The sequence below is a fragment of the Empidonax traillii genome, unplaced genomic scaffold, assembly GCF_003031625.1.
Source record: "Empidonax traillii isolate 1590-97213 ecotype Southwest subspecies unplaced genomic scaffold, ASM303162v1 scaffold108:size1079785, whole genome shotgun sequence".
NCBI lineage: Eukaryota > Metazoa > Chordata > Aves > Passeriformes > Tyrannidae > Empidonax > Empidonax traillii.
In genome coordinates this window covers 875659-889334 of record NW_020955301.1, presented here as the reverse complement: position 1 = coordinate 889334, position 13676 = coordinate 875659, and the positions used below count along the sequence as shown (strand labels likewise).

At 40.7% G+C, this 13676-nt stretch overlaps 2 protein-coding genes across 2 annotated transcripts in view; both read right to left on the bottom strand.

Moving 5' to 3' along the window:
• MCCC2 (methylcrotonoyl-CoA carboxylase 2) overlaps positions 1-3970 on the bottom strand; it is a 38256-nt gene extending 34286 nt beyond the window's left edge. The window contains exon 1 of the mRNA XM_027882623.1: positions 3772-3970. Within this exon, the coding sequence (XP_027738424.1) occupies positions 3772-3903 (132 nt within the window). The 5' untranslated portion in view covers positions 3904-3970. The remainder of the gene's footprint in view (positions 1-3771) is intronic.
• A 1385-nt stretch (positions 3971-5355) lies between these two features.
• The window catches only part of BDP1 (B double prime 1, subunit of RNA polymerase III transcription initiation factor IIIB), a 56431-nt gene continuing 48110 nt past the window's right edge, over positions 5356-13676 (bottom strand). Inside the window, exons 39-44 of the mRNA XM_027882620.1 lie at positions 12008-12194; positions 11292-11508; positions 10360-10402; positions 9096-9390; positions 8027-8261; positions 5356-7675 (exon numbers count right to left, since the gene is read on the bottom strand). Coding sequence (XP_027738421.1) covers positions 7547-7675; positions 8027-8261; positions 9096-9390; positions 10360-10402; positions 11292-11508; positions 12008-12194 — 1106 coding nt within the window. The 3' untranslated portion in view covers positions 5356-7546. The remainder of the gene's footprint in view (positions 7676-8026; positions 8262-9095; positions 9391-10359; positions 10403-11291; positions 11509-12007; positions 12195-13676) is intronic.

The window sequence follows — 13676 nt, the reverse complement described above, 5'->3', positions numbered from 1 at the left end:
GAATAGTTCTGAATTTAATAATGTAAAATAGAACCAGTCATTACAGAGTTCAAGTGCTATTTTTCGGACTTTGTTTATTCTTCGTATAGGTTGGTTTGCTTTTTAAATCTAATTACATAAAAAATGTGGATTCAAATTAAGTGCTCTTATTTCTCTTGTAGCAAAGGATGAACGACCTAGACCAAATGAAATTTGGTAAACACTTTCTTGATTCTTCTTGTTTAGGTTGAACATAAAGATAAAACAAAGCTGGTTTCTTTTTTTTTTTTTTTAAACAGTCAGGTCTTCTTGCCATTATATCTCTAGAAAAACAAAGACTCATAGCTCTGAATATGAGTGATCCAGTACTGAGCTCACCATTTCTATCAGAATTATCCAAAACTCTGTGTGCTCATTATAGCAGGTCTTTTTTCCCAGTTTCTGAGGTATTAGTTGAGCTTAATTTCTTGGGGTTTTTTGCAGACATATTAAGAACTATATTACCTATTTGACAAATGTAACTGCAATAAAAGAACATGGTGCATAAAAAGATCACATTGCCGTGTCTAATTCTCATTCAGATTATGTTTGAGTCTACTTTGACAGAAAAAAACACCTGGTGACTCTTTATATTCATGTATACTTCAACACTCAGACCTAAGGTTTCCCTTAGAAGCTGCAAATGTTGCAGTTAAGGTTGTTCAGGTCAGTCTTAGGTACTGAAAGGCACCAAGATACAAAGCAGAAAGAAAATAAAAACATGTACAGAAGGGCCTCACATTCTAACTGTTTTAGATACATAGCGACTTTCAAAAGAACACATTTCTCCCTCTTTGTAATTGCTACAAATAGATTTAAAACACTCTACTGAAAGCTAAAAAACATATAGTGAAAAAACAGGTCTGAGCAATTTTATCAGCTCGTATACGCAATTAATACATAAGGTATTAGAGGTTTTCAGAGTATACCAGAGGTCATCCAGTAAGATAAATGTAACTGAAACACTGAAGTCCAACTCTTGTACCTCTGCTGGCTCTTGGGAACAGGATTCCCCAAGTACAAATGAAGTGCCACCCGTGGTACAGCTCACAGCCTGCACTAGAATGAACCACCAAATTGCTTGCCAACACCAAACACGGCCAAGACACTGGCATTAGCTAAGGAAATCTCTCTGATGCAAGGTGATGCCCCCCTGCAGCCCCAACTACAGGGGACACAGTAGGTCATCAGCCTCCTGCATCTCCTCCCTCCATTCCTTGTAAGGCTGTACCAATTTCTTTTGATAGCTTGACTGCCCCTCTCCCTGCCCATCCACTGCACAGCTCCAACACCTACCTCTACAACTGTTTCTCTTCCTGCTAGTCTGTGAAATCACACTGCAATGATGCACAGGCAGATTTACACCGGCACAGGATCTCAAAAAGCCAAGAACAAAACAAGTTGTAGTTTGTTATCTTGACTGTGCTGCTCCTGTGAGAGACTATGGACAGTAACTGGCCACACAACAAAGCACTGCAAAAAACAAAACCTGCCCTTCTCAAAAGACTCTTCTTTACAAGCTAACTTTTTTCCCCTGTGAAAAATCTGTATATCAGCCATTGTAATTCCATATCTCTAAAAATCTGCAGTTGTCACAACCACCCCATATTATTCTGTGCCAGCATTCAGCTTGTCTAGCAACATAAAATGTTTTCCCTGTTTCGCCTTGTTCATTTAGTTTGTTTTCTCCAAACACACTCACCTTTTGCACACAGTACTGAGCTTAAAAACTCTCCTTTGACACAGAAAAAAAAATAGCTAAGAAGGCAGAGGATATTAAAAGAGGAACAGCAATCACAATCATAGGCTTTTTTACTAGATTCTTAATTAACAACTCATTGTAGCTACTTTAGTTACTCTACATGAAAAATTGTGAAAGAACTTTTTAGATAATCTATGAAAAATACTGTATACACAAATGTTTGTGTTGCTTAAATTCACTCAACCTTTATCGTGACCTTTCATGCCTTTAAACAAAACATAACATCATTATACTTTACCAAAGGATGATGTTTTGAAATAATTTTGAGTATGCAAAGAAAAGACTCCTCTCAGAACCAAATGTGCTAGTTCTACCATATATTTGTGGGCTCTTCAATATTGTCATTAATTAATGCGAAAAAGGCCAGTGAAGTAGCACCAACTTCTTTCTGGAAGCCCTTGCAAGGGCTATAAAATTCTGCTGTTAACATGAGGGTTTCTACAAATTTTAAAGCAAAATCCAGAGGTGAAACCTTGATTAATCCTACAGTTATTCCACAAGCTAAATCAATTACTCCTACACTAGCAAAGTGGCTCTAAGAGCTAATTCCCGAAATCCCCAAATAGACTTTCCTTTGTTTCCTAGGATTTAGACTCACTCACTTTTAAATTATCTTTTTTACCTATCTGGTTTGAAAGATGGTTTACATTACGAAGGCCAGCCTGTCTAGCTGAATTCACAGCCAGAAAGGCAAACATTGGCTAAGGAAGGCAAGACCTTCATCACTATCTTATGTTTGCACTCTATCACTTTCAGATGGTTAAGCGCCTCACAGCAGGGACCTCAGCATTTTGTGTTTGCAAAGCACTATTTGCACTTACATTGTTCTATAAATTATTTCTACCAAATACTAACAGTATTACCTATTTTACCAAGCCTTGCTTTCCTTTTGAGGTTGAAAGGTAGACAGACACAAATATAAATCCAGCGACAGCTGAGTAAATACCTTTATTAAAATACTTTTTTTTTGGTATGCAAAATACGAACGTAGACACGTATATACGTATATACACACTTCATATACACAAGCTTTGTATATACACACACACACGCACTGAAAGTTCACAGGAGTTTCAGTCCCCTGAATTCTGTCCTAAATTTAGTTTCTGCAAAACAAAGCACAATATCAAAGACAGAATCAAAGGATTTATTTCAATAAGTATACATGTTGGGGCTTCACCTGCTGTTTGATATTTTACTTGGAACACACACAAAAACAAATGCACGCCCTCCTATCAGTTTTGGTCCATACCTAAGGCCATGCTTTTCTCTGCCTTAGTGTAAACGCGATTTTTATCTGAAGCATGATAATGTTAATAATGTCCCATGAAAAATGAACAAGTACTGTTCTCAATTTGTAAATACAACTGGAAGTACACCTAATCCTCCTCCTCAAAAGGTGATGTTTATGGAGGCATTCATCCATGACGGTACAGCTATTCCAACTCGGGAATCAATTTGCAAACACAAGGAAACATCCAGCTCTGAAATCATCAGGCTCCATCCTCTACCGCCTGCAAACTGCCCGTCTCCACCTCAATTACCACGGCATCGATCAGCTCAAAACGCAGCAAGCGCCGGCCTTCTGATTAAAAGACGCGTAAAAACACCCGTGACGGGGCCGACGACCGGTACGAACCCGCGTTCATTTTACACGGCACCCGCACGGCCGGGCTGAGGGAACCGAGCAGAACTTCCTAACTCTGAGCTGCGTTCGAGCGGTGAGAGGCGGGATCAGCGCCGCGACCCCCCCCCCCCCGCGGGGTCACCGCGGCCCGGGGCGCCGCCACGGGCTGCCCGAGCACCAAATGGCCGCCCTTCGCACCAGCCACTCCACGGCGGCCTCCGCCCGCTGCTCCCGCCCTCCCGCGGGCCCCGCTCTCCCCCAGCCGCCCGGCAGCGGGAGAGGCCTGACCCGCCTCCTGGGGCCGCCCGGAGCTACCGCACCGCCCGTCCGCCCCCGGCTGCCGCCGCCGCCCGGGCCGCCGTACCTGGTAGAGCGCGGAGCTCGCATCGGGGGGCGACCCCACCGCCGCCACCGCCTCGCCGCGGTACCCGCGGGCGAGCAGCGGGCGCAGCAGCCCCAGCCAGCGGCCCGGGAGCCGCGGGGCGCCCACCAGCATGGCTGGGCCGGGCCGGGCCGGGCCGGGCCAAGCCGAGCGAAGACGAGCCGAGCCGAGCGAGCCGTCCAAGGCCGCGCCGCTGCCGCCACTCCCCCCGCCGCAGCCAATGGGCACGGCGGGGCCGGGCCGGGCCGCGGGGCCTGTGCCCGCTCGCCAGGCCGCGGGGATGCCGGAGAATGGCCCTTGGGAGAGCTTCGCGCCGGAGCACATCCTTGTGCTGCCCAGGAGAGCCCCTGGGCCTTCTGAGCAACTTTGTTATACAGGAATAGGGACAGAGCTTTTTAGAATCCAGACTGCTTTGGTCGAGTTGCTTCCTTGTTTGAGTGCTTTGCTGTTCTCTAGCATTCAGTTTAACTTTGTTTAAAATCAAGGCCGTTGTGTTTAGGCAGAGATAACACCGGGGAGTCTGATACCAGGTAAATCAAGTGCTGTTCTAAAACAAAACCATAGGAAGGACGACAATGCCCCTGTTAAGCCACACTGAGATAGTTACTGCCAGGCCAGCAGGTCTTTATGCACCCTGGGTGTTGCAGCCCAAACTTCAGCCTTTCCTTTAGCCCACACTTAGAGAATCACAGAATATGCTGAGTTGGAAGGGACCCACAAGGATCACTGAGTCCACTGCTGACCTGCAGAGCACCATCCCCACAAGTCACACCATGTGCCTCAGAATATCACCCAAATGCTTCTTGAGCTCTGTCAGCCTTGCTGCTGTGACCACTGCCCTGAGGAGCCTGTTCCAGCACCCAACCAGCTCTGGGGGAAGAACAGTTTTAAAATATCCAACCTAAACCTCCCCTGACACAACTTCAGGCCATGCCCTCAGGTCTTGTCACTGGTGACCATAGAGGAGGGATCAGTGTCTGCCCCTCCTCTTGCCCTCACAAGGAAGTTGTAACTGCAATGAGCTCTCCCCTCAGTCTGCTCCAGCTGAACAGACCAAGTGCCCTCAGACGCTCCTCCTACAGCTTCCCCTCAAGGCCCTTCACCATCTTCATTGCCCTCCCTTGGACACTCTCTAGTGGCTTCATGTCTTTCTTATTTTTGGTGCCCCAAACTGCACACAATATTCTCCAAGTGCAGAGCAAAGCAGGACAATCCCTTCCCTGGCCCAGCTGGTGATGCTTCGCCTGATGCCTCCCAGGACAGGGTTGGCCCTCCTGGCTGCCAGGGTACTGCTGATTCACGTTCAGCCTGCCATCCACCAGGACCCCCAGATCCCTTTCCTGGCACTGCTTTCCAGCCTCTCATTCCCCAGTCTGTCTGTATATCCAAGGTTGCCCCATCCCAGGGGCAGGATCTGGCACTTTCCCCTGTTAAATTTCATCTGGTTGGTGATTGCCCAGTCCTCAATTTGTTGAGGTCTCTCTCCAGGGCCTCCCTGCCTCTACCTTACTATGCCTATGAGCATTTAAAAACTGCAACTGATATTCAAAGAAATGGAAACACAAGTAATAGAAAATAATTTATTCACATAATTTACACAGAGAATAGAACTACTTTCCTTGAAACAGAAAGCTTATATGCGATGATACAGGGTGTCAGACAACTCTTATGCCACATCTTTGTAAAAATGCTACTCAGAGGCATTGATATTTCACCAATATTTTCTTACATCCTTCATTGTTCTAGAACTTTCATATACAAAACAGAAAACAAAACTGACATGTCTATTCAAGTTAAAATTGTTCTTTAAAAAAAAAATCTAACAAAGTGCATGGAATTTACTGCAAGGAAAGAGAAAGCATAGCCCCAGTTAACAATTCAGATAAGGCACCATAAATTTTAGTAATGAAATAGCTGATTTTTTCCCCACCTTGTAATCTGAATGCAAGCTAAATCATATGCAACTAAATGTAGAATGGTTATCCCCTCAGTACTCACTCAGAAGGTACTCACAGTAACTGTTTCATAGACACTCCCCACAAATCTATTTTTAGGTTCTATGAGTGCAAGTGATATAAACATGCCACATGTATCAGGAAGTAAGTAAACACTTGCATACTGAAAATAATATCTACAAGATATACAATACATAATTTTATGTATACACAAATCTATTTTATAATGTACAGTAAGACTATTTAGATAGACATTTCAAGTTAAATGGATTAGGCAAAGTACAAGATACCATCTGAACAGAAACTGTTGGTGCTTTTGGAGGTTTTTTGGGGGGGGGTGAGGTGGGTTGATTAAATGCTTTCAAATAAGTTACTTCACACTGGGATCATTAGTCCCTTTTCTATCACCTCAAGGAATACTGCTGACAGTGACGTTTCATTGACAAAGGCCTGCTAAAATACCAGTTTGCAGTAACAGTAGCATTTATATTCTTCCTCACTGACAAAATTTGAAATAACTTCTGAAAAAGGCAAACATTCTTGAGCTTCCTCAAGTCTTCCAGAATTAAATACATACTTATTTACCTGCCAGTAAACAATTACCCAGTTAAAAGCTGATGATAGATTTCAGTTTCACTTTCATAATAAATAATTTATTTTGAGAAAGTACCTGCTACTATTAAGTAACAGGAGAAAAATTTAGACTATTCAACTCTACACACTCATTCTTGTGCAAGCAGGAGTTTCCATAAAGTAAATACTGAATCTGTCAGTGACCACCTGACACTTTGACACTGCATAAACCTCGTTACCTCATCATCTTGATGAGGTAAGTAAAAAACCTAAAGCTACACTGGAATTTTATAGCAAGTTTCAGTAGAAGTAGACATGCAACATGAGAAAACTCTTCAAATTGAACTGCTTCAAAGCAGCAAATCCTTTTAACAACAACATTGTACAGTCATGGTTTAAATCCAATCTCTTTGTGCTTCTTTGCACGAAGGAAACAAAGGAAGTCAGCAAATATAAACACCTACATGTAAAACCAAGGAGAAGAAATGGTATCGATCGCTTTGTTCTCCAATTTACAAGAAAATTAGCATTTATACTAGGGAACATCAATCTCTTTCTCCCAGCGATGAACGTTGCAAAGATTACCTCAGGTTAATATGTTCTAGTAAATTGTGTTGTCTAGTTTTCAATACATTTTTAAGGAACTAATCTCACTGGGCTTTTCAGTTTGGGATGTTTTAATTTATGTAATTAAAAACTCTTAAAAAAATACGTAATTTGGAGATTCTAATAAAAATACCTGCAGTGCTTAATGTATCTATGTATTTACCACACTACTTCCAGTATTTGCATTCTGATCTTCAGAGATTACACTATACCCAAAAGGTTCATTCCTCCTAACATAACATACTTCACAAAAAGAAGTAAAGAACTTGTATAGCCAGTACCAAAAGCTTTAGCATTAAAATGCAAAGGTATATTCGTTACAAGATTAAACATTATTTCATTGCACTTTTCTGTGAGACAGTCATGCCAGCATCTAAACAAGTGAAACTACAGGTCAGCAGTCTCTGGTATGGTCCAATGACATCACTGTAGTGCTTCAGAATGTGTCAACATTTTGAAAGTATCCAGGTTGCTTCAGGAGGAATTCATTTCGTCTTTATGGTACTAATTAACAACAGCATTATTGGTTGATAGTAAGTGTGGCAAAAAATGTCAGAATAAAAAAATACTCTTTTTTTGTTGCAGTATATCCTGTAATCCTAGGTTTTTACGAAATCCATTTCCTATTCTGAATCATCCACTTCCATAAAGATGTCGCTGAAAAAATACTCAGAGATCTTAGTTGGTTCTTCTTCCTTCTCTTGATCTTTAGCACAAAGAGGTGCCTTCTCAGATGAGTTGTTACTTGGAGCCTAATAAAACAAGAAAAGATTGCTCTTAAGAGTCTTAATCTCTATGCAAGTTTAAATATATTTACACATATACGCACTTGAGCTTCCTATTTATGTAGGAAGTTTCGACAAAAACCCCTCAAGAGTTCACTGAAAATAAGAAGCAATGTCACAAATGGGATACATGCAGAGAAAGAACAACTTAGCTCCCTTTCAAGTTTCTTAGACATGCACAAGTCAGAATTCGTTCATGGGAGCGGATATCTCTCTCAAAACATGAGTGCTATGTGTCCAACTACCCACTCCTGAAACAACTAATTTGCTGTTCTTCACAGCTCAAAAATGCAGGGGTGTTCCAAAGTAAACACATACCGTAACTGCAGCATCAGCAGCTACGTGCTCATCTTCCACAGATGACGATGTAGAGGGAAGGGAACAAGATTCCCTGTCACACTTAGTGGAGGGAGCAGGTTTCTTTAGATTTCGTTTTGGAGTCACAATTCGAGGCTTTTGGATCTTCCCTCTATTTCCTTTGGTGTCTTCTGGAGATTCAGAACTACTTTTTTTGCAAATTAAAGATAAAAATCCCAATGGTTTTCGTCCACCCCTGTTCAAAACAAATACAGTCAAGATGTCATAGGATTGCTCCAAAGGAAGATGTAAATAGTACTGCAGGAGCCTAAGTCATTACACAGGAAATAAAGTTTACAAATCAGGAAGTAATCTTTAGGGCAAGGATTCTGACATTAATGCATCATTATCCATTGCTGTGGATGCCCCAAGTACAAATAGCCAGTATTGGCACTCATACAGGCAAAATGAAAAGGAAAATGAGAGGATCAGAAGAGGACAGCACAGCACCACAATCCAAATCAGCGAGCACGGGAGCAATAGGGAGCAGGGAATCAAACATTTAAACATTATAGAAAGGTATATTTTAAAAAGTCAAGTCAATGGATAGATAAGAGGAATATCCTCTAAGCTGCCACAATTGAAACTCCTTTGGAGAAATGACACGTTTTAAGTTAGTCCTAAAAATCCAGTGTGCTGGGTCCTATACCAGTAACAAATCTTAGTGGCAGCACAAACACCAAAACAAGCGGATGGGTATATATCTCACAACATAAGACTTACATAAGGAGAACAAAAATTGTCCTAAATCCCTACCATAGCCAGTGGATGTCTGCCTGACAAGAGGCATCTGTCAAGGTCTAAATAGACACAGGGCATGTCAGCAGCGTCCCTGGTTGATATGCTCATTTAATGAGTAAAATAATTCAAATTTCAAAGCAGACAGTTTGATCCTTTCTAACTCGCAGGAGAGTATAGATACTGTAACTTTCAGCCACATGGGTCACAAACAATGATACTGATAAAATACTCCACATGGAAACAAGGTTTTTTTAAAGAACAGGCTAACAAAACATTATTGCATAAATACCTGAGTAATGGAGTTTTTGAAGATGATGCTGGGCTTCCAGTATATTCCAACTGTCCAGATTCATGCACGCTCTCCTGCTTTCCTTGTCCACTTATTTCTGCTGTTCTGTTAGAGGTTAATCTAGATATCACCTGCTCTTCCTCTTTGGGTGCTGAATTTTCAAGTGGTGCTTTCCCTAAGTTCCCCAAAGTCTCAAGTTGGCTTCTGTCAGTGAGTTGTGACATAGACTCAGACACCAACACAGAGGTAAGCACTTTCTCCTTTGCTGAAGGCTCTGTTTTTTGAAAAGGATTCCCTGTAAAAGGAGTTGAGAGTCAAAGAATTCTGTGACTTATCTTCAGTGATAACGTAAGAGCCCAAAAGGTGCATGTGATATTAAGATGGCTTGCACCATTGCAAAAGAACGGCTGAATTTTTGTTTAGGTTCTTTTGTAGTTTATGTTTTAAGTCACCACTAAGAACTAAAAGTTCATGGTCTACTTTTAAAGCCTGTGAGATCTTAAAGATGTTATGGGGAAAAGCTGGTAGAAGCATGGGTTTAGATTTTACAGCATGTTCCTCCTCCTCTCATCCTTAACAACACACCATAGAGCTTAGTAAAATCATCTCACTGTTTAAGCTTCAACAGTTTCCCTTTGAAGTCTTTTTCAGGGCCAAAACATAGTTCTCCAAGCCCTTCACTGGCTCAGATGACTTAAAATTGCATTATCAGCAATTCTGCTTTTTCTCTAATTTTTCAGAGGCAGATTAAGCTTTCAAAAAATAATTTTTTTAATAGAAATGCAAAATAATAAAAAAATATATTATTTGGGCATAGTGTGGTTAAAATGCCAGTTAATACTTTTGATTGCTAGTGCTCTCCAACAGGTGGAAATATCTGCTTAGGAGAAGATAACATGTTTAGGCCAAAAAAACCTCTCAAATTTCACAAATAGACTACCTACAGCAATGTTTTTAGAACCATTATGAAATTAACAGCCATGGAATTATGGAATAATTCCATTATTTTGGAATGGAATTATGGAATAATTCCATTATTTTGGAATGGAATTACGGAATAACAGTTACGGAATCTGACATATCTAGTTTACAGCAGAAAACATGCAATGGTGGTATTTAACATAGTAGCAGGAAGAAGTTTCTGCTTTTATGTTAGATAGTTTCAAACAGGAATATTTAGCATGACAACTAGTATTAAACTGTGATGTGTTAAGCAGTAACATACATTCGTTATACTTTGGGTTACGAGTTTAAGTTTACCTACCAGAAGCTATCATTGGTGCATCTGTGGATTTAATTGAATAACCCTGTATTTAAAAATGAGAGAGAAAAAAAAGAAAAGATATTTTCTCTATTGCTTTCAATACAGAAAAGATAATGAAAGTTGATAAACTTGTATCATACATGATTCTAAGTTCTAAGAGTTCTAAGAACAGGAGTGAAACAGAAGACAGTACAGCATCATTCATTACTTAACTTATTTCCTGAGCAGCTTTTTCAGGTGTTCTTATGACAAATGACTTGACAAGGATATCAAGACGACAGATCACAAGAAGGAAGAGGACTGTAATCCAGTCCTTCCTGGAAAAGCTCTCTGAATCATGTACGGAATTACCACCCATTGCTTCACCAATCCTAGCCTACTCACAAAAACCAACAGTAGTCATTGCCACAAGCTTGGTCATACTATAAAAAGCACAGAAGGAAGCTGGAAACATGTTAGCCACCTTTCACTGGCAGCTTGCTTTTTTAAAGTAGTAACTGCTGTGTCAAAAATTGACAGGAACATATCTAACAGCTTCTTCATGTAATAGACACAGCGCAGAATCTCAGCATCATTCAGTGAACCTAAGCAGTTTGTCAGTCATCCATTATACCTCTAGAGTTTCCCTTCCTGCAATGTCATTGCCAGAAACGCTATGCTGAATGAACCAGTCTGCCTAGTAGGAAGTCTAATTAAAAAAGCCTGAGAGCCCACAGATTCTCAAAGAAACTGGTACTAAATAAATGAACACCCAAAAACTACTTGTAGAGTTCAAAATTAAAACCTATCTACGCGTGTTGATTTTCCTTTAAGTTGTATAGGCACTACATATTTAAGCAAGTGGCACCATTAACAAATGAACATCATTAAAATGCTGTATTATTGTTATGCATTTACGCTATGCATGAAGACTCACCATATTTTGATCTCACCTTACAAGTGGTTTCCAAGGTATCTTCCACTGCAACAGCAGACAGAGTTTTCTTGGTAGTAGGAAAATCATTCTCTTCAAGCTCAGCAGCTGATCGTTTCTGAACTGTCTGCAACTTTGGAACAGGGTCTACTGATGCACTCTCCAATTGTTTGGTTTCCAAACTGCTGTTTAAAGGTGTAGCAACTTCACCAGCTGCAGTTGTCACGGATCCAGTGCTGAATATATAAAGTCATTATTGTGACTTTACAAGAAGACAGAATTTACTTCATATAACATTTCTGAATGGAAGTTACACATGGATCTGTGGTGATACTCCTTCTTGCTTATTTCAAATGGACTATTTACTACCAAGAAACATTTTGTTGTGCTATCTTGAGTTAGAGTTCTTCTAGTCATAATGGAATCTAGTTACTTTAGCTGTTCTATTTGAACTCCACTGGATCCTTTCATAAAATGTAAAAATATGGCAACTGATTAAATGCCCAAGAAAATCCTAAAATACAGTATAATTTATAAGCACAGTTGAATCCTCGCACCCTGTATGATCTCAAAAGACAGCAAGACATACAGGGAAGCAGCAGAGATGAGGGAAATAGGGTACAGCAGCAAGGGAACAGTGAGACAGAACATGTACTTCACATGTGTACTGCACATTCAAGGAACAATCAAGGTATACAAAAGATGTTTCACTTTGATAAAAAATAAAGCATTTACCTTTCCACTTCAGTCGCGGTTGTTTCACTTGCATTTATTGGACTGATAAGTATTGGGGCTGGTAGTAATGGCTCTGAAGTTTGTTCCAGCACAACAGATGCATCAAACCCTGAGTCAATTGGAATTTCCACCAACGTTAAAACAAATGTCTGTTCCTCCTCTGGACATCTACGATCATCGTTCACTACTATAATTTTTTCAGGGGAATAAAGGAATATAAGAAAACTATTATTCAAATTTGAAATTACACTGTTGCCTTCATGCTCTTCCTACGTGGCATAATGAAATTTTAGGCACTTGTTTCTCCAAGGAAAAAGGCACAATCTGCTTCCTTTCTCCTTAGATGAGATATGCAACATCACCTCCTGGAGCCAACTCATTGCACTGGAGTCCTGATTACCATTCAGAATGAAGTATATTAAAAATGCCTGGTAGGGATGAAGCTTTCTAAATGGGTGTTCCAGCATTAAAGAACAATTTGCAGTTTAATTAAACTCGTGTCATGGTGGTCAAATGGCCCTCTCTTTAATTGCAGCTGTCAGGTATTAAGATGTGCTTCTTTAAATGGCAGGTGTCTGCTGCTTTGGAGGTAAACACAAGGATTTTTCCCCTCATTGTGGACTGGCAGAAAATGACATGAGAAGTATGGTCTTAAGTTTAATAAATGAAAAAATAGAAATAACTGAATCAACAGATAGACATTAACAGATAACTGCCAACTGCCATCCATTAGAATTTAAGGAGAGAACATTTGTATAGTTTTAAAAACACGGAAAACAACAGTGATACTCCATTACTTAAGACAGCTCTCACTGATGATGTAAAGTTGTTATTCCAGCCTCAGCCTGCTTTGGTTCTTAATCTAATTAAACGTGATTTAAGATGCTTCATCCCAAGATCCTGGCAGTAACAGCATAACAACAGATGTCTAAGAAGAAGTATTACCCCTATCCTTTGCACAAGCTCATGAGTTACAGCTTTGGAGTGCAGTTTCCATGCAAAGTTAGTACTCTGTGCTTCTGCCACAGTGACTATCCCATACATTAGATAAATAGTGGTTCCACACCAACTGTATTTCAATTTGTTTCAGGGAAAAGCAGAAATCACCTTCAAAATTTTCATCACATGTAATCAGTTAGGCGTTAATCTGTTGACTCAGTACAGCTAAAGAAGGAAGTCTGATTGTCTTCTTCCTTACACTTTCCACCTTTCCCTCCTGCTCCACACTTGCACAGCACAGCCCTCCTACTCACAGCTCTGACAACAGCATTCACTTGGTAACTTCATGAGCAAGGGTAGCTCCCCAAACCAGTGGAGAACTGCATAGTTTCTCTCCCTTTGGCAAGTTCGGTTTCTGACAGGTGAGTCACAGTTTCCTAAAGGGCTCTAAAAACTGCTATGCCTAGCATGAGGTAAGCAGCAGGAGCCCACAGCAGGCAGAGGGAGCAAGAAGTTTCCCTGCCAGTGATATTTAAACTTAATGAAGAGCTGGCCATTCCAAAAGTTCCCAAGTCTAGCTTGTGGTAACGAAACGTAACGGTAAGAGGCTAGGGCAGGGAACTTCATTGTGCTGTGGGTCATTACTTTTGTTATTAAAATTGATTGAGTGATCATGTCAATGAAAATATTTAAATTTTTTTGTTCATCTTTGCATGCTGCAAGATACACA